This window comes from Haliotis cracherodii, unplaced genomic scaffold (genome assembly GCF_022045235.1).
Source record: "Haliotis cracherodii isolate W230 unplaced genomic scaffold, xgHalCrac1.p SCAF_1, whole genome shotgun sequence".
Taxonomy (NCBI): Eukaryota; Metazoa; Mollusca; class Gastropoda; order Lepetellida; family Haliotidae; genus Haliotis; species Haliotis cracherodii.
In genome coordinates this window covers 78,173,816-78,192,198 of record NW_027266264.1, presented here as the reverse complement: position 1 = coordinate 78,192,198, position 18,383 = coordinate 78,173,816, and the positions used below count along the sequence as shown (strand labels likewise).

At 38.4% G+C, this 18,383-nt stretch overlaps 1 protein-coding gene across 1 annotated transcript; it reads left to right on the top strand.

Moving 5' to 3' along the window:
- The first annotated feature begins 1,389 nt into the window (after window positions 1-1,389).
- On the top strand, window positions 1,390-14,171 carry LOC139478664 (uncharacterized). The gene is made up of 3 exons (XM_071261269.1): window positions 1,390-1,487; window positions 4,563-4,637; window positions 6,569-14,171. The coding sequence occupies exon 3, from the start codon at window positions 6,586-6,588 to the stop codon at window positions 7,885-7,887; it is 1,302 nt and encodes a 433-aa protein (XP_071117370.1). The 5' UTR covers window positions 1,390-1,487; window positions 4,563-4,637; window positions 6,569-6,585; the 3' UTR covers window positions 7,888-14,171.
- The last annotated feature ends 4,212 nt before the right edge of the window (window positions 14,172-18,383 follow it).

Sequence of the window (18,383 nt, the reverse complement as noted above, 5' to 3'; positions counted from 1 at the left end):
TAAAAGTTCAGTTTGCAAACTGGACTTTTATGGTCAGTTAACTTCCTTGCCTTGTGAAGATGACACAATGCAAGCCAAGCATATATATATATATATATATATATATATATATATATATATATATATATATATATATATATATATATATATACAGCCATGACGTATAGGTATAGGAGACACAAATTATGTCATGCATTTGTTACCGTAATACACAGCTCAGGCTTGTAGCATCCACTATAGCAACACTACGACCAGTGCAAACACATATTTAAATACCCCCAAAGTTAAGACTACAGTAAACTACGGTTATAACAAACACGTTTATAACGAACTGACGGATATAACGAACTTCTTTTTTGGTCCCGACTACTTGCTGTAGTCATGCTGTATATGTACTTATAACGAACTACGGTTATAACGAACTAAAATTGGTAGTCCCTTTGAGTTCGTTATAACCGTAGTTTACTGTATATTGAAAACGCCGGATATATTGGTCTGGTTTAAGATACGAAATTACTGACAAAGTTGGTTTTGAATGAACTCGACTGTCCCGAGTCTGCCGTCTCCTGTTACATCACGACTGTACTGTCTTTTCATGGGTGCAGGGCTGTTGGAACTTTGATGTCATAACAGCGACAACGTCTGTTATACAATATTTGCGATATTTTGTTTAAACTGGTGAAACTAGGTGTAGTCCTTTTCCTCCTTATGATATGCTTTCTGTTTGAAACTTAAAGAAGGAATAATTTTAGCTACTCGTGTACATTGATTTCTGCGTTAATCGAACAATATTCACCAACAGTACTTAGTAGACTAGCTATGATTAATCGCTTGCCGTTAATTAGGACGATGCGCATGGATACACAAATTAGATTAGTGTGGAGACCAATTAACACTAACTCGGATTTGTTTTCATAGTATGTTGAACGAGTAGAGCGACGCTATATCAAGACACACATCTAAAATAAACTGTCGATCAACTGCCGCGGCTGTGTCCTTGTCAGAGAAAGAGTGATTGGAGTGTAAATAAAACATAGACCGAACATTTGTGCAATTTACGAAAGATTCTAGGGGGTTATGCGTGTTTTTCGTTTTAAACAGCATGGGAAAGCAAATTGTACAGGAAAACGGTGGCTATAGAAAAAACAAAAACATCTCTGTAAACTGCAAAGGTTCAGTTAGAATTTGTGATTAATTTCATGACTATAACGCATTTTATGCCGTAGTTGTTATAGATTAAACGTTTCACTAACTTCCCTTTCAGGAGACAGAATGGATACTCTCATATTGCGACTCCAACGCTTTGATCAGGACGAGTACCGTTAAGAATCACGATTTTTTAAAGACTAGTTGTAACACCGCTACTATGAGCATATGGGTACCGGAACTCTGCAGTCAGTGAAAGCGGCAGGTGCATAGGTGTGCACCTATTAATCCAAAAAATACTACATTTTCGTGTTAGTTCCTTGTAATAGAAATTGCCAAAGGTAAGATTAGTCATTTGTTATTCTTTTGAGCAATAATTAGGAATGATTCAACGTACTTGAGCAGCTGTCAATGCGCGTAGACATGTGACACTTGCAGGTCTTTGTCAGTGTCAAATCGAAAATATTTGGACAGTGACAGTTCGTATTATCAAGGCATGTAATTTCTTTGGTTTTGAAAATGTGCCTTTCACATCTGCTATTTTGTTGATGTATCAAAACTATAGTAATAGAACTAGTTACTGTTAAAATATACAGCGCGAAAGAGATGACATTTACAAAAACATTCTAAGATTTATTTTTAACTTGAGTTGTACTCATTTTAAGATCCTCTCCTTTAAACCAATATTTAGTTATGCTTTGCTCTGTAACAGTTAGGATCTTTCAGTTTTTCAGCTACTCTTAACTTGAAGAATTTCTGTTGACTTTGATATGACATTCACAAATGAGTAGATCTAATGCTTTTATTGTTGTGCACATTTGAGCAAACTACCAATTTGTTGTTAAACAAGGAACATCCTGTGTTTGTTTCCTTCCTTCATTAGCAAGTAGACATAACTCGCATAAATGTCAGTGAAAACCTTTAGAACTGCGTAGTAACTGATTGTGATATTTTGATCCTTACAGCTGCATCCCCATTTCGAGTCCGTGGTAGATGGGTTCATAGTATCCCATCCTCATAAAAGGGGACGATTCTTCACTGTTTGAGGCTCCATGTCAGCAGAGATAATTCATGCTTGAAACTGACACATAGTCTTTATGCAAGCAGGGAATCATTAGCTGTAAGTCTGAAACCAAATATTTTTGGGGCTTCCAGATAAAAAGTGACGTTTCGGTATAGATCCTTATACCGTTGTCAAGCAAGACAGTCTTACTTGACAACTGTATAAGGATCTATACCGAAACATCACTTTTTACAGCATTGAAGAAGTTGCTATCCATAAATAATGTCTACTTTGTCATTCGTCAACTTCTAAGTAATGCCTATCAAACATTAAAGCAATATGCATGTCTCTTGTAATTTGAGCCAACTTAGATGAGGATCAGGTCGATCAATCTTATTAAAATCAGATCTTAGTTCTCGCTACAAGAAGATCTGAGGACATCACATTAGGGGTCACATCAGAACGACCTTTCATCTGACCCATCAGAGCATCGCTTACCAGATCATGAGAGTTACAGTCTGAATGTGATTTCTAATCATGCAACCTCGAAAACCTTAACACAGGTTATTCCGAACGATAGTTACGTGGTTAATGATTAGATCGATACATCTATTAGCCATTCCAGAATGTTCTTTTGTTCAGGTTTCAAAGTTTTAATCGAGAATTTGTCAAAACATGTTTCGAGTCGTAGTCGCCATTTTAAAATTAGTGCCATAAAGCACGAGAAAGCTGCCTTCTGATTGGCTAACTTCTTGTCAGTCATTCCTTTGGTCGGTCAAAGTTTGTGCAAGGTCGGTCTTTCGTGACCCGTAATGGGGTTGTCTCAGATCTTTGTTTAGCGGTAGCGAGAACTAAGATCTGATTTTAATGAAATTGGGATCAGGTGAATGTGACAGTGACCAAGATGCAAAATATCCCGCTTGCCTGAGTCAGTTTATATGCAAAAGGTTCTCCAGAGGGCTTTCACAGGTTGTCCTAATTTTATCACAATTTGGTAAGGGTGAAATATTCCGATGAATCGTATTACTTGACCAACGATAGGATACATGATACACATGGGTCTATTTATCGATACACCACGATACGGAATGCACATCTTACTACAATGTTCCCTGACTATTGCACCTTTCAATATAGCGCTAACTCTGTTATACGAAGTTGGAAGATCGTAAGTATGCACATGGCTGATAATAATCCCCAAATTATTTTGTTGATCGTACATGTACGATGTATGTCATCATTCCCATGATCCTAACCCATGCTCAGGCTGACAGATTTGTTCTTTGGCTGATAGTTTTATATTTGAGTAGGCCCTTATGACCTGCAATTTATATTGTCTCCCTGCTTCAGCTAAAATGGTGGGGCCTACAGGTTTTTCACTTGGCCTACATATTTTTCAATGTGCTGGCCTTTAAGGCTTTCAGTTTACTCTGCTGTGTTTCAGACACTGCCCATGCTAATATCCAGTGGCTTATTTGGTGTATAAATATTAAGTTACAGGCTGTCAGTCATTATAGTAGGTGAATTATCTGCATAAGAACAACATCTACCCATTCCTCCCCACTGCTCTAAGCCAACACATCCATGTTGAGGGCTCCCATTGCCCATGCATAGGAAGCTCATGAAGTATGTTAGCTGCAGTAACCATATTTCTGTGCTCCTACATAGAGCTATGAGCTGTTCCAAACTGACTAAAATATATATATATAGATTCATTTTATATCTAGAATATAAATTGATTCATTTTATATCTAAAATAGGTGTACTTATATTTTCAATCATGTAACTTTTTATGTACTTAATGGGATGGAACCATCAAGAGGGTACAGATAAAATATCTGTACTGGTCAGGTTTTCAACTCAATAAGTAAACATTTTGTTGCATAATCTAAAATATAAGTACTCATATTTGAATACCCGTGAAGATGCAGGTTCGAATAGGTCTTCAAAAACCCTTGCTTGCCGTAAAAAGTGACTATGCTTGTCGTAAGAGGCGACTAACAGGATCAGGTGGTCAGACTCTCTGACTTGATTGATGCATCTCATCGTATCCCAATTGCGTGGATTGATGCTCATGATGTCAATCACTGGATCGTCTGGTCCAGACTCGATTATTTACATACTGCTGTCATATTATGATGATATAGCTGGAATACTGCTAAGTGCAGCATAAAACAAAAAACAAACAAAAAACTCATATTTGAAGGTGTCTTAGGTTATGAATTATGTTGCATTTGTCGTGTGCATTTGTCATGTGAAGCGTATAAAGTGGGATGCAGATTTGGAGCGGGGATCTATTAGGAAGAAAAGAGAGCTAAGGGACAGGATGTAGCACAGTGTAATGACAACTCAGCATCCAAATTGTTTACAGGGACCCAGATATGGTGAAGAAAATTTTTCTTGTTTATTTCAGATACTTCTTATAGGACCAAATGCCTGCAGTAATCAAGATATTCAGCAAATCTCTAAACAGGGGACTTTCAGGGAGGTATGTGTCACTGATTTGTGAGGAACTTTGTAGGATGTTTGACATGTTTTTGACAGTGCATGTTAAGTGCACAAATACTTGTGACGTTCATACTTGCTTGCAGCTGACCAGTTTTAAGTGTTGTTTATGAATGGTTTGTCGGTCCAAAGTTTTGTGAATCAGTGGTGATGGTGCTAATTCTGTGAATGGAGGAAACCTTATTAGTGAACTTTGCATTGACGACCCATAGCTGCCAACTGCCCTGAAATTGTCTTATTTGTTATGAATTTGCAAGTGAAATATTTTTTTCTTCTTCCTTGGGGGGCACGGGTGGCCAAGTCTTCTGAGGCACAGCAATTTCGCTGTGCAGAGTTGTATCCATTTGGCCCGCCATGAAACTGTGGTCATGGGTTTGAATCCCACTTGGCCCTGATTATGTGTTAGGTTTGTCAGCAGACCCAGCACCACACACTTACAAGACATGCATTACCTCAGGCTTTCTTCCACCATTAAGCTGACACTGTATAACTGGAATAATAAGTAAGGATAAGAATTTATGGATGAACAACTTCTTTATTACAATTAAGAGCGATTATGAAGCAAGTGATAGAACCTACACCGAAACGCCGTTCCTAATTGTAATAAAGAAGTTGTTCATCCATAAATTCTTATCCTTACTTAGTACCCCAACTTCTAAATGCCTCTCAAAGAAGAAACTGCAATACTGTTTAAAGCAGCATTAAAAACAACTCACTCACTCTTTCTTAGATCATTCAAATTATATGCCAATCTACCTAAGGGGTCACAAGGACTACATTTTCAAAGACACCTGTAAAAAGAGGATACTTATTTTGCTGTACATCATCTGCTATGAATGCAGTGTAACAAAATACTAATTGTCGGGGAAAGCTGGCAGCTGTGACTGCATGTCTACTTAACAGATGTCTAATGGATGCCACATGATTATGTACATCTCACAAGTAAAACAAATTGCTTTTAAAATCACTTTGGGTGTCACATTAACATATATTGTTGATTTGATTGAAAAAAGAAATATGTTTTTTAGTTTGTCATCCACATTTCAAGAGACAGGAAAACAATATGACCATTAGGGACCAGTTCAAAAGTTCCATGTAAGACAATGAATCTAATTCCTAAACTCCCACTCCACCATAGATCCTATTTCTAAAAATGTTGAATTCCTTGTTATACTCACAAACACACTGTTATGAATGACAAACATGTCCTGGTGACGACAAAACCCTACAATGTGGAAAGACAGTATGTATTTGATGACAACTCTTAACAACATATGCCTGGCAAATCCTATTGGATAACAGTTAACTTACTATTGGTGCTCAGAGCTTTCAGGCCGAGTTACGGTTTGCCCTGATTATGTTTCTAGGTTTATCAGCACCATTCCCGTGCTCATGGTTTTCACCGAAGTGGTAAACGTCTGAGACATGCATCACTTCGGGCTTTCCTCCCACATTAAGCTAACACGCCGATGTAACTGGAATACTGTTAAAAGCGGCGCTAAACCAAGCTCACCTCACCTCAGGCCCAGTTAACATGGTTTTCTCTCAACTCGCCCTAACAGTCATACGTTCGCATTGAGCAAAAAGAATGAGAGTTTTTGCTTAGTTCAGTTGCTATATATAAAACATTGAGAAACATTGATTTTATCAGATGGAAAACTTGCGCCACCTCTAAACTTAAGGAATTAAGATTTTTGTCTGACATTAAACTTTCTAATTTGTTTCCTTACCTTTTATGCCTTAAAAGCATTATGACATTGCTTCAATGAGTGAAAATATGTTATAAATTTATTATTTTAAAAATGACATTTTGTAATATAGAGATAAGTACCACAATGTGTTTCTATATCCTACATATTGTATACTAGGATGCATGTATCAACAGTACCCTTTTCATAATGTTTTTTTTTTCAGGTTGATAGGTGTGTGGAATGGATTCCGACAAAAATGGAGTGGGCAAAGGGCCGGCCACTTCTAGGAAATCCCGCAGGAAAACAAGTCGAAAAAGACCTCAATCTGCTCCAGCTGTCTCCAAGGCTACCTCAGGTGGAGGGGACCACCCGACTGGGGATCGCTACCATGCAACAAGTTTTCCCCTTTTCTCAGGCTCTTCATCCCCACTACAGGAGCAGATGCACCAGGACAAAGACCTCAAACTTACTCAGGGTGATGGGCAGAGCAAGATATTTCCATTCCAGACGCTGCCAGATTACTGCAAGCTAAAGGTCTTTTCGTTTCTTTCCAACATTGAGAAAGCCAGAGTGTCTGTCATATGTCGGTCATGGAGTGTGTTGATGAAGACTCCACGACTGTGGAATCATGTTTTGTTCTCAGCCCTTCCTCTCGGATGCTTGGTATCTGCTAGTCACGAGGCAACTAACCAGTGCTATGAGTGTTATAAGAGCAGAGTGTTTCTATTTGCAAAATATTTACTTCGCATGCGACCCATACTTCACAGTTTCGAGTTCAAATTAGACATTGCCGATGCCAAGGTGAAGTACCTTCAGTTGATTGAGAATGTTCTCCACAGTTCACAGTGCACTGATCTCCATTATGCTGACATCAACTGGAAGGAGACGCCCGCTCTGCCCTTCTGGCTGGAGTCGGCCAGATGGTCCCAGAGTGATGAAGTCATACAGAACCATCGGCACAGGCAGCGCTTGTTTGTTAATTTCTTCAATGATTTCACACACATGGCTCCCAACTTGCAGACTTTGATTCTGCCCTTTGATTGGTCTGAGAATTCTGTGGAGTATCTAAGTCGCTTGAAAAGTTTACACAGTTTGGTGCTAGAGAAATACTTTGTCTTTCAGAACCTCAATCAAAAGTTGTTATCTCGCCTGCTGGAGAATTTACCGAAGCTGTCTCGATTGATGCTGGAAGTGTGGACGCCGAGTGGACAGGGTCTTCTTACATACACCCTAGCATCAAAATCAGTCAAGTATCTTGACATATCACAAAGTCGGGGATTTTATGTCCAAAAATTGAAAATGCCCAAGCTGAAGAACTTCCGCGTAGCTCGTCATCCATGGAATGGCCCTCTTGTGATGGCGGAGAATGTGAATCTGCCGTGTCTGTACGATGTGTTGCTGGGTGGAGCTCCGGAACTAGAGACTGTCAATGATCATCGTCTATCTGAAGGATGGCAGGAGTGCATGAGCAGTGAATTTGAAGATGTTCTGAAGACAGTCTGTTCATGTCGTCGCCACAAGAGTGGTTGGGCTTTGTATTGAACATTCAGTGTGTATCCTTGTCTGTGTTAATGTACGGTTAACATTTTCATGAAGTGCAATGCATTGGGAGCGGCAGAGGCTAGTTGGAAGATGCAGGGTCCAGTGGTTTGAAGACATTGATACAACATACTTTCAACATCTTTACAGGATTGTTATATTTATATCAACATCATAAAAAAAGATAATTTTATTGATTTGTTTATATGATCAAATTAGGTTACATTTACAATCTTCCTTTTTGTATTATTGAAGATATATACATGTTAGCAGTAGATTCCCCATTAATACTAGAAGCTACAGAAACATTTTCTTAATATTTGAATAGTGTCATATTTTGAAAAAATGATAGAAAAACATTATTGATAGATGTTTCTAAGATAGGTATTTTTGTATGCACATAGTCTCAATTGAGAATCTACCAGCTTGAAATTCAGGATTTTCATATATTCCTATATTTTATGGATCTGAGCTGTTTGTGTTTGGATGCATGATGAAGTGTTTTGATTGCAGTGAAAGTCTAGTTCGATGAGTGTCACAATGGCAGTAGTTGAAGTGGGTCACAGTCCTCACCTCCACAGAGCATCTCAGTCAGGTTGCATGTCAAACAAAGGTCAATACATTGCATTGTTTGAAATTAAGGGAGGTCCTGTGCACCTTGAGGTTTGCTCCTAAAGTAATTGAACCTAGGGACTGCATCAATCTCAAGTATTTAACATTGGGGTTATGACAAGGAGTCCTTGACTGTCATGCTTAATTTTGTAAACTGCCCTGCAATTGGAACTAACCTCGGTCACACAGTCCCTTAGCCAGAGCATCTCAATCAAACAAAGGTCAATATGCTGCAATAGAAGCTAGCCTTGGTCACTTGTGCTTATGATGATATCAAAGGGGAAACCTTCCACATTTTGGTACTTTCTGCTAGTCTTCAGGCCACCGTAAACGTCTTGGTGCAGACTATTGGTCCAGAGCAGGATAGAAATTACCACTTGCCTGAACCATTTTGTTCCTAAGGGCTAGTAGAATGTCAGAAGTTTTGTGGGGGTTATGCTGTATGTTGTCACTATTTGGGCTAGTAGGTGGTCTTGGTAAGTTTCCATCCCTAAAGTGACAGTTTTTAATGCTGTGAATATCCAGAAGCAATACAGGACATTGACCGCTGTCAGGTCAGAGACATTTGTTTCTATCATTGACCAAGTCACATTACTGGTGAAGATTGTAATGCACTGTGTATCCAGGATGGGTATGAGAGATTGCAAGGTGGGGACGAATGACCACTTTCAACAACTGTTAGGCTGAGAAAAAATCAGTCTTGTTCTCAGGCTTTTCATCAGAAACACCATTTTTAGCTCACCTGACTGACAGTCAAGTGAGCTCATGTCGTGGCACGTTGTCCGGTTGTTCGACAGTCCGTCGTAAACTTTGGCATTTTCGACATCTCTGATACTCCAAGGCCTTTGAATTTCAAACTTTGTTTGAATTATCTTAGCTATGGTGTCTCTAAAATATACACAGGATTTTGATCCAATGTTTAACATTTAGAAACCTATAAATGGCTATTAATCAGCCATCTTTTTTGTAGACTATGTTGACATTTGGCACAGGTGCAGTTAGTTGTGGGGTCTAACATGTGTTCCATCTATTTTTATTATCATTGTTTCATTATGAATTTTGACTTAGAATCGACCTTGTCAGCATAATATTTGGTGTCACCAAAGTGAAAATGCTGTCATTAGGAATAGAAATTTTAGTAGGTACAAAATTGGAAAACTCTTTCTTAGACTTCCCCACACACTAGCCTGCCAACATGTTTCATCAAGTTATCTGCATAAATTTGGAAGCAATGGCCAAAAAAAGTTTTAACATTAAGGCTTGGGCTAGGGACAGCTTGTGACAGATTCTTATGTGATCCCGAGTAACACTGACACTGTTGAAAGACCTTTGCACTTTTACCATGCTCTTACTTTTCTTCTCCTCTGGTACTGCTTGACTAAAGAAGATGAAACTTGGCATGCAGGATCCTCATATCCAGTTTCACAAAAAGCTAAACTTTGTGTGAATAATAATGACTATTACAAGTTCCAAGTTTGTTCATGGCATTACTATGTGCACTCTTGCTGTGTAGGAAACGGTGTTGCAAAATTTTCTTTATTTTGTTTCTATTTCGTTGAGTCTTTTGCATCAGTTTGCCTCTATTTCACCATACAACTGTGTTTGAAAAAGGGTTCAAGTGTCACTTAATTATTTGTTCATAAGTCTGGTGAGCTATAGAGACGTGTGGCTGTATTGTTTGTACTGTAGAAAGTTCAATACTTCTGGGGTTTGTATACATCATATTCTTCCATTAGCTGTGGAAACATGTCTCCTTCGATATTTCATAACCATTGCCTGAGAACCAAACAGGTTTTTTTTTAGCCTTGATATTTTACCCAGTGAGAGTATTCCTATTTGTGCAATTGTCATATATAGACCAAGCCAACCTCAGGCATTTATGCCATTTGACAAGTCATCAGAAATGTGTTATACAGTCCAAACTTGATCCTTGTTAACTCAGTGTATCGCCTGAAACATTCTTTGTGTTCCTGGAAGAATCCTTGTGTTTCATGATGGTTTAATATTGTCACGCTGCTTTTCCTAAACTAGGGATGTTTGTTCAGCACTTGGGGTTATCCAGCAACACTTGGGGTTATCCAGCAACACTTGGGGTTATCCAGCAACACTTGAGGTTATCCTGCAACACTTGAGGTTATCCAGCAACACTTGAGGTTATCCAGCAACACTTGGGGTTATCCAGCAACACTTGAGGTTATCCAGCAACACTTGAGGTTATCCAGCAACACTTGGGGTCATCCAGCAACACTTGAGGTTACCCAGCAACACTTGGGATTATCCAGCAACCCTTTGGGTTATCCAGCAACACTCGGGGGTTATCCAGCAACACTCGGGCTTATCCAGCAACACTTGGGCTTATCCAGCAACACTTGGGCTTATCCAGCAACACTTGGGCTTATCCAGCAACACTTGGGCTTATCCAGCAAAACTTGAGGTTATCCAGCAACACTTGGGGTTATCCAGCAACACTTGGGGTTATACAGCAACACTTGGGGTTATCCAGCAACACTTGAGGTTATCCAGCAACACTTGGGGTTATCCAGCAACACTTGGGGTTATACAGCAACACTTGGGGTTATCCAGCAACACTTGGGCTTATCCAGCAACACTTTGGGTTATCCAGCAACACTTGAGGTTATCCAGCAACACTTTGGATTATCCAGCAACACCTGGGCTTATCCAGCAACACTTGGGGTTATACAGCAACACTTGGGGTTATCCAGCAACACTTGGGCTTATCCAGCAACACTTTGGGTTATCCAGCAACACTTGAGGTTATCCAGCAACACTTTGGATTATCCAGCAACACCTGGGCTTATCCAGCAACACTTGGGCTTATCCAGCAACACTTGGGCTTATCCAGCAACACTTGGGGTTATACAGCAAAACTTGAGGTTATCCAGCAACACTTGGGGTTATCCAGCAACACTTGGGGTTATACAGCAACACTTGGGGTTATCCAGCAACACTTGGGGTTATCCAGCAACACTTGGGGTTATCCAGCAACACTCGGGCTTATCCAGCAAAACTCGAGGTTATCCAGCAACACTTGGGCTTATCCAGCAACACTTGGGGTTATCCAGCAACACTTGAGGTTATCCAGCAACACTTTGGATTATCCAGCAACACTTGGGCTTATCCAGCAACACTTGGGCTTATCCAGCAACACTTTGGATTATCCAGCAACACTTTGGGTTATCCAGCAACACTTGAGGTTATCCAGCAACACTTTGGATTATCCAGCAACACTTGGGGTTATCCGGCAACACTTGGGGTTATACAGCAACACTCGGGGTTATCCAGCAACACTTTGGATTATCCAGCAACACTTGGAGTTATCCAGCAACACTTGGGGTTATACAGCAACACTTGGGGTTATACAGCAACACTTGGGGTTATCCAGCAACACTTGGGGTTATCCAGCAATGCTTTGGATTATCCAGCAACACTTGGAGTTATCCAGCAACACTTGGAGTTATCCAGCATCACTTGGGGTTATCCAGCAACACTTGGGGTTATCCAGCCCTGCCATACTGTAATATTTCTGAAAGCAGCGTGAATTATTTGGAATGCTTTGTGAAGAAAGTGCATCATAATCGCTAAGGGGTACCTTGTTGCAGATATATACTACTCAAAAGATGATAAGGAACACCTGATGCTTTCATATAACTATAGTTCATCTGTCATACCATGAAGGTAAGAATCTGGTGTTCTTCTACTATTTTTGAGTAGTATATTTGACTGAAATATTAGCTTGTGAAATGTTAAAAAAGGTGTTAAAGTGTAAGTGCATACAAACTGTTTCTCATGGGTTAACTGTCCAATGCTGGTTGGAGGATGATATTATGATGGCTGAATGCGCCCTTGGGGACCGATCATTTGATATTCCATGGGGGGAGGGTGCCTTTGGATTTTGTATGGAGACTAGATATTTTTCAGCTAGATCCTCAAAACTAGATATTTTTTTCAAACTATGAGCCTAAATATTTATTTATAAAAAAACCCTTTGCAACAATTTATTTTTTGTGGCTTGCAATCTATCCCACCTCCACTCCCTGAATATTAAATAGTCGGTCCCTTATCCTTAAGTCAGCTTGAGGTACGATTGTGATACTGCAGAATTACACAAATTTGTGATAACGAGATGTAGGTTTATTGTTTTTGTAACAATTTTTATGAGCATATCGTGTTGAGTTGGAACAAGCGTGAAGGCTAACATTGTCACAGCTATCCCATTATTCCCCATACATAACTATCACGACCATGCAAGATTTACATAGAAACATCACGGCATGTGATGATGTCCGTTTATTACCTTTGATACCTTGGCAGCAGTTTCATCTTCATAGAGATTATATCACGGTCACACTGTAGGAATTTCCAACAGCCTGCTAGCTTGTGGGTGGTGATCTTTCAGAGGGCTGCTAGAAGTAGTTGAAAGCCACAAGCTAAGACTAGGTGCTTCACTCGGAAACTAGGTTTTACTTTTCATTAGTTCTAGTTGGGTAGAAACGTAACCATGGTAACTGAAAATGTACATTTAGATCTGTTTGTGATTGTTGCCCCCTAAGACTAGCTTCTAAAGATTAATGTCGACATTTCAGAATGACACATTAGGACACTAAAGGGAGGTAATACTCACTGCAATGCGTTGAAAACAGCTTCAACCCTTTGTAGTCTGAAGTAAAACTGAACTGTTTTGAGTTGTTGATTCACACGTGACACAACCAAAACAGGTAGCATTTATGACTAGCCATTTGGTTCTTTTCCGAATTTGTCCTCAAACAGAATGACACATTAGGACAGTAAAGGGAGGTAATACTCACTGCAATGTGTTGAAAACAGCTTCAACCCTTTGTAGTCTGAAGTAAAACTGAACTGTTTTCAGTGACACAACCATAACAGGTAGGATTTATGACTAGCCATTTGGTTCTTTTCCGAAATTGTCCTCAAACTGTACTGTCAGCCACTCACTTCATTGACAGACTGCTAGATACCTACTTAGGAAAACATTGACGTGTTAGAAAATCTGACATGGTCTTTTTTGACTTATGAATACTTAGAATATTTAGAAACAATGTTTGTTATGTGTACTACTTAATTTATTATCTTTGTTTGGTTGTGTTAGTGTCTGCTGTTCCATATATGTAATGTTGATGTAATTTCTACTGTCCATTTTATTACTCTTGTTTTTCTAGCTTAGCTAGAATGATTTCTTTCTTCTTTGAGATATTCGGTTATAATGTCGGTTCAAAACTGACCAACCACAATTTACCTGATGCGGATGCTATCTTCAGATATTGAGTGAATACCACAATCTGCATGAGGCTGGAGAAAGATGTTTGTGGTTCAGATTAAAAGGCAGTCAGACGTAACATTTGTCGGAAACCAGTTATCCTGAATATTGGATATACATGTGTAAATTTGAGATGAAATCTAGTTGAAATTGAGGCCAAGATTTTTGCATACATGTATTTAGAAAAAGAAAACCATACCAGTAAGATTTTCATTATGAATTAAAAATAAATACCGTATTTCCTTGATTAGAAGCCTCGTGGGCCTCAAATAAACAAATAAACTCTGGAATCTTGAGTAGACACGGGGCTTTAATGAAAAGCCAGGTAGTTTTTATGCACAATATCCTCTCTCCCTCTCTCTCTCTCTCTCTCTCTCTCTCCCTCCTCCCCCCCTCCCCCCCCTCATCTTCTCTCTCTCTCTCTCTCTCCCCCCCCCCAACCCCAACCCCCCATTATTATTTTTGGGATTAGATGCAGGGTGTAAAGAGTGTCTGAAATAAATAAATGCTAGGCATATCAAGGAAATACAGTATATGTAGATTGTATTTCAGGTTGTGGTGGGATTATATTTAACAGCCGTTTATAACAAATAATTGTTTTGTCTGTTACCCAAACTACACGATCTGTTTTAACAATCAGTAGGTACAGGAATTATGTTTTCTTCATACATGATACATTGCAAATGTCGGTGTGTATTCAGTTTGTGCAAAAAGTGTGCAAGATTATGACTTCTGTTTATTGACCGACTAGATGATTTTCTCGGGTAATCTGAACCCGAATCCCTTTTTCTAGCGCCTCATGTTATAGACTATACTTCTCCACATGTTAGAGGTGATGTTTTCTGAAGGCTCTCTTAGAGTGGCCAGCATATCATTGTTTGTCAGTGATGTTCATCACTGAAGGTCAACAATCAGGGACTCATTTCACCAAGCCGTCATAGCACTGCAGCTGATTTGTATACTGTATCATTGACTTACAAGCTACTTACGAGTAATGTCTACCCAACACACTTGGATCTTTACATCATGTGTTCTATATGTCATAAGTGTTCTGTAACAACGTCAGACTGATGGTATTTCTCGATCAGTTACCCTATTTTTCTGTAGAACAGGTTCAGATTCTGGTTATAGGATTTGATTCTTTCAACCCCCTAGATGTAAGAGTCCTAATCATGTTCATGTCTAAAGCAAGAGCTTTCTCCTTCAGACGAAATGAAACAAACATATTCGACAAGTCATTTCAAAAATAATGTTCTGAATATTACAGAGACTGTTTGGCTTAGAAAATCTTTAAAATGAGAATTATTAATTGTCTGACTTAAAGAGGCACACTAGTCCTGAACTAAGATCATTTTGTGCACATGGCCCAGGCAGCTTCGTGAACTGTGTGTTCCACTGCAGTGCAGAATTCCTGGGTGTGGCTCCACAACATGTCAAGTTGATCCATCCTATTGTCCCACGACGTAGTGACCAATATAGGCAGCTCTGAATTATAAGAACAGAATCAGACCTATGCAAGTCTGTTGCAAATAACATGACCACTATTGGTCAGGACCTCGTTCCACAAAATGATGTGTGCGCTGTGACTATCATAATTCCCTATGTAACCTAGGATTACGGTTGTCTTGGCGCTAAGATCACTTTGTGAAGGTGGGCCACGGTAGACGTGTTTGGTAGTGTGTCAGATGATGATAAAACAACATTATTATGATTAATCTATGCTTGCATCGGTGTACAAACAAACAGGTTATGACCGAGGTCATTTCATTTGTATGTTCTTTTTCATGATTGTTTTGTGAGACTTATCTCACTAATGAGGACCATGGGAGTTGACTTATTAATTCATGACTCAATCCAAGTTGATGATACAGCTGTTCTTCAGGAATGCCTTGCAAAGCTTTCATAGAGACTGTTTTGTGTACTGTATCCCCCTTGGAATTGGAACATTAAAGACAAGATGTGTCGAATTGGGCACGAGATGTGCACATCTGGTGTGTTCTGATTTTGAGGGGGTTGGAGAACTTTATATGCCAAATCTTGTACATATACACATAGTTTGATAGTCAGACCAAGAGCTGTCTAAGACAGTACATAGATGTGTTTGTTATCATCATGATAACAATCATGTCTGCAACGATGAACATAGATTTATAATATATGGTCAATATTTATGTTACAATTTGTTGAAAATGACTACAAATGGCATCAGTTGTTGAGTAATTTTTTTCTAATATAGATTTGTTTCTCCATATTTCCCGGCAACATAGTGAAGTTTGATGCTGATCGCACTGCGATCAGTTGAGTATTTGTGATGGAGAAACAGTATTCATATGCTAGGAGCCTTAGAAATTCATTGTTTAAAGACTAGTCCAGAGGTCTTGTGGAAACTGTGTTTCACCAGTCCTCAGTTTGTAGCTAGTCTTGCTTGAACGAGACAAAAATGTTAGTTTACATTTTATGTCAGTTATATTCAGTTCCAATTTGTACCGAAATTGAATAATTGAGGACTGGTTCAGAATCATAGCCCTCAAATGCTACTAGTCAATGAGGACTACCATCATTGGGCTTTACGTCCTCAGCACAGTTAAGTAGTCTCGGGATAGTGGATTAGCATGAATTTCGAAGGCTGTGCTGTTCTTTCCGACCAATTTTCATGACATGGTTCCCTCACAGCAAATACAGTGAAACCTTATTAACTCGAACTTTGGCAACCTGATATATTATTTGATGAAGAACTTCACTGAATCCTTTAATGGTTACATATTGGGATAGGTAATATGTTTCACTGGTCCAAGAAACATTGTTGTTTTGTCTCATGTGCTGAAGTATCCATTCTTCATAAGGTCGGCTGTTTTAAAGGTTTAGCATCTTGTTTTGGCCTACAATTCTGCTTTGAGATTTGATATGATATTCATGGAAACAGAATTTTTCAAGTTAAATGAACATGTATGAGTGAAATACATAATAGTTATAGATAACTGTTTGGTACAGATGTTCAATACAGTAATTAATGAGCTGTATGGTAGAACTTCAAATAGAGAGATAGTTGCTGACCTTGAAAAATACAGCAACACCTTTTCTGTGCAATATGGGTCCATTTGACTGTTCATCATCACCTCACTCTGAAGATGAAGCTTTAGGGTGTTTTTTTCATATTCAGAAGCAAAAATGCTCCATGACGTGCGTGATACTGGAAGCCAGTTTGTCTGGTTGCCCTGGTTACATGGATATGTATCAGACAGCCCCAACAGACCAACCAAGTTAAAAAGGTTTCACTGTATTGATTTAAGATTGTATTTTGTAGAATTAGACCACAATAGTTCAATATTTATGCTTTTGTCCAATTGCTGTTATTATTTGACGAAAAGATTGATCTTTGAGGAGATATAAATGATTTGATTTATTTGTCTGTTGAAGAGAGAGTATATATATAACATTACTCCTGTCATGGTATTTAGCTGGTGAAACATGTCACATTCAAAATGTACTTGTATTTTATTTTATTAATTATTAATTATTTATATGAGAGAACTATTTTCCTGTACTTAGCATCAGCATAGCTGAAATTTGAATGATTCTTCAAGCCAGATTAGTTTTATTTATGATTTACCGATTTACTCTACCAAGTACGCCGAGAAAGCACTGTATCTAAAACATAATGTAATGTAGTCACCTTCATTTGTTGTGGTAAATAATAGTTCCATAAAAAACTAAGCAGGAAGATGTTTTAAAAAAACATTCAGCCTTTGAAATTTTCTTTTTTCTTTTCCAAATGTGTTGATAATCTTTTCAGTAAATCAGGAAAGTAAGCCAGTCTTGTTGTATACTGCCCAACATTTGATAGGAGTATTCTGAGTTCATGTAGGCTGAGTTTTGCTTGTCATACACACAACAGTATTTGACATTTTTTTAAATCTTATGTTTTTCAGCTTCATGTCAACATGGGTTCGCATTTCGTTAAATTATTGTATGAGATTGTTACTTGAGGTCTGATCTTGGTATCCTTATCTAAAGTTGAGTAGTATATTATCGAGTTACGAAAAGTTGACTGCTTTAAAGTACACAACATACCAAGGCTAACATTAAGGTTTGAAAACAGGTGCTTGTTTTCTTTGTAATTTGACCATGTGCAAGTACACTATTGTTCATATACTGACTGTATTTCTTTGATGAAGCTTAATCATGTCTGAATGTAGCAGAAAAAACTCAAGATCTGTTGGTGTCACAATGTTTCTTTGACAAACTGCCTTTTCCGTGTTTATAAGTTCATTGATTCTTAATTTAAAGAAATATCCATCTTATGACTGATTCATAATCAAGTAATAGTTCCTTTAGTATGAAGAGAAATGTTGACAACCTGTGAACATTTCATTGAAAATGTCTTCTTTTCTCTTGAAATCTTGTTCATTATATTGATGTTTTTGTTATTCAGTGCCATCTTACAATGCTCATCATCATCTTTTGATAAACATTTATACTTCATACACAGTAAGTTAGTACTTAAAAAGATGTGAGAAGCATTGAGTTTACATTCATTGATCATGTTTATGCATATTAAAATAGAGATCACTTTCTACCTTGTTTAAAATTT

Coding starts and splice junctions, on each gene's coding strand:
- LOC139478664 (XM_071261269.1), top strand. CDS start 6,586: ATGGATTCCGACAAAAATGGAGTGGGCAAAGGGCCGGCCACTTCTAGG.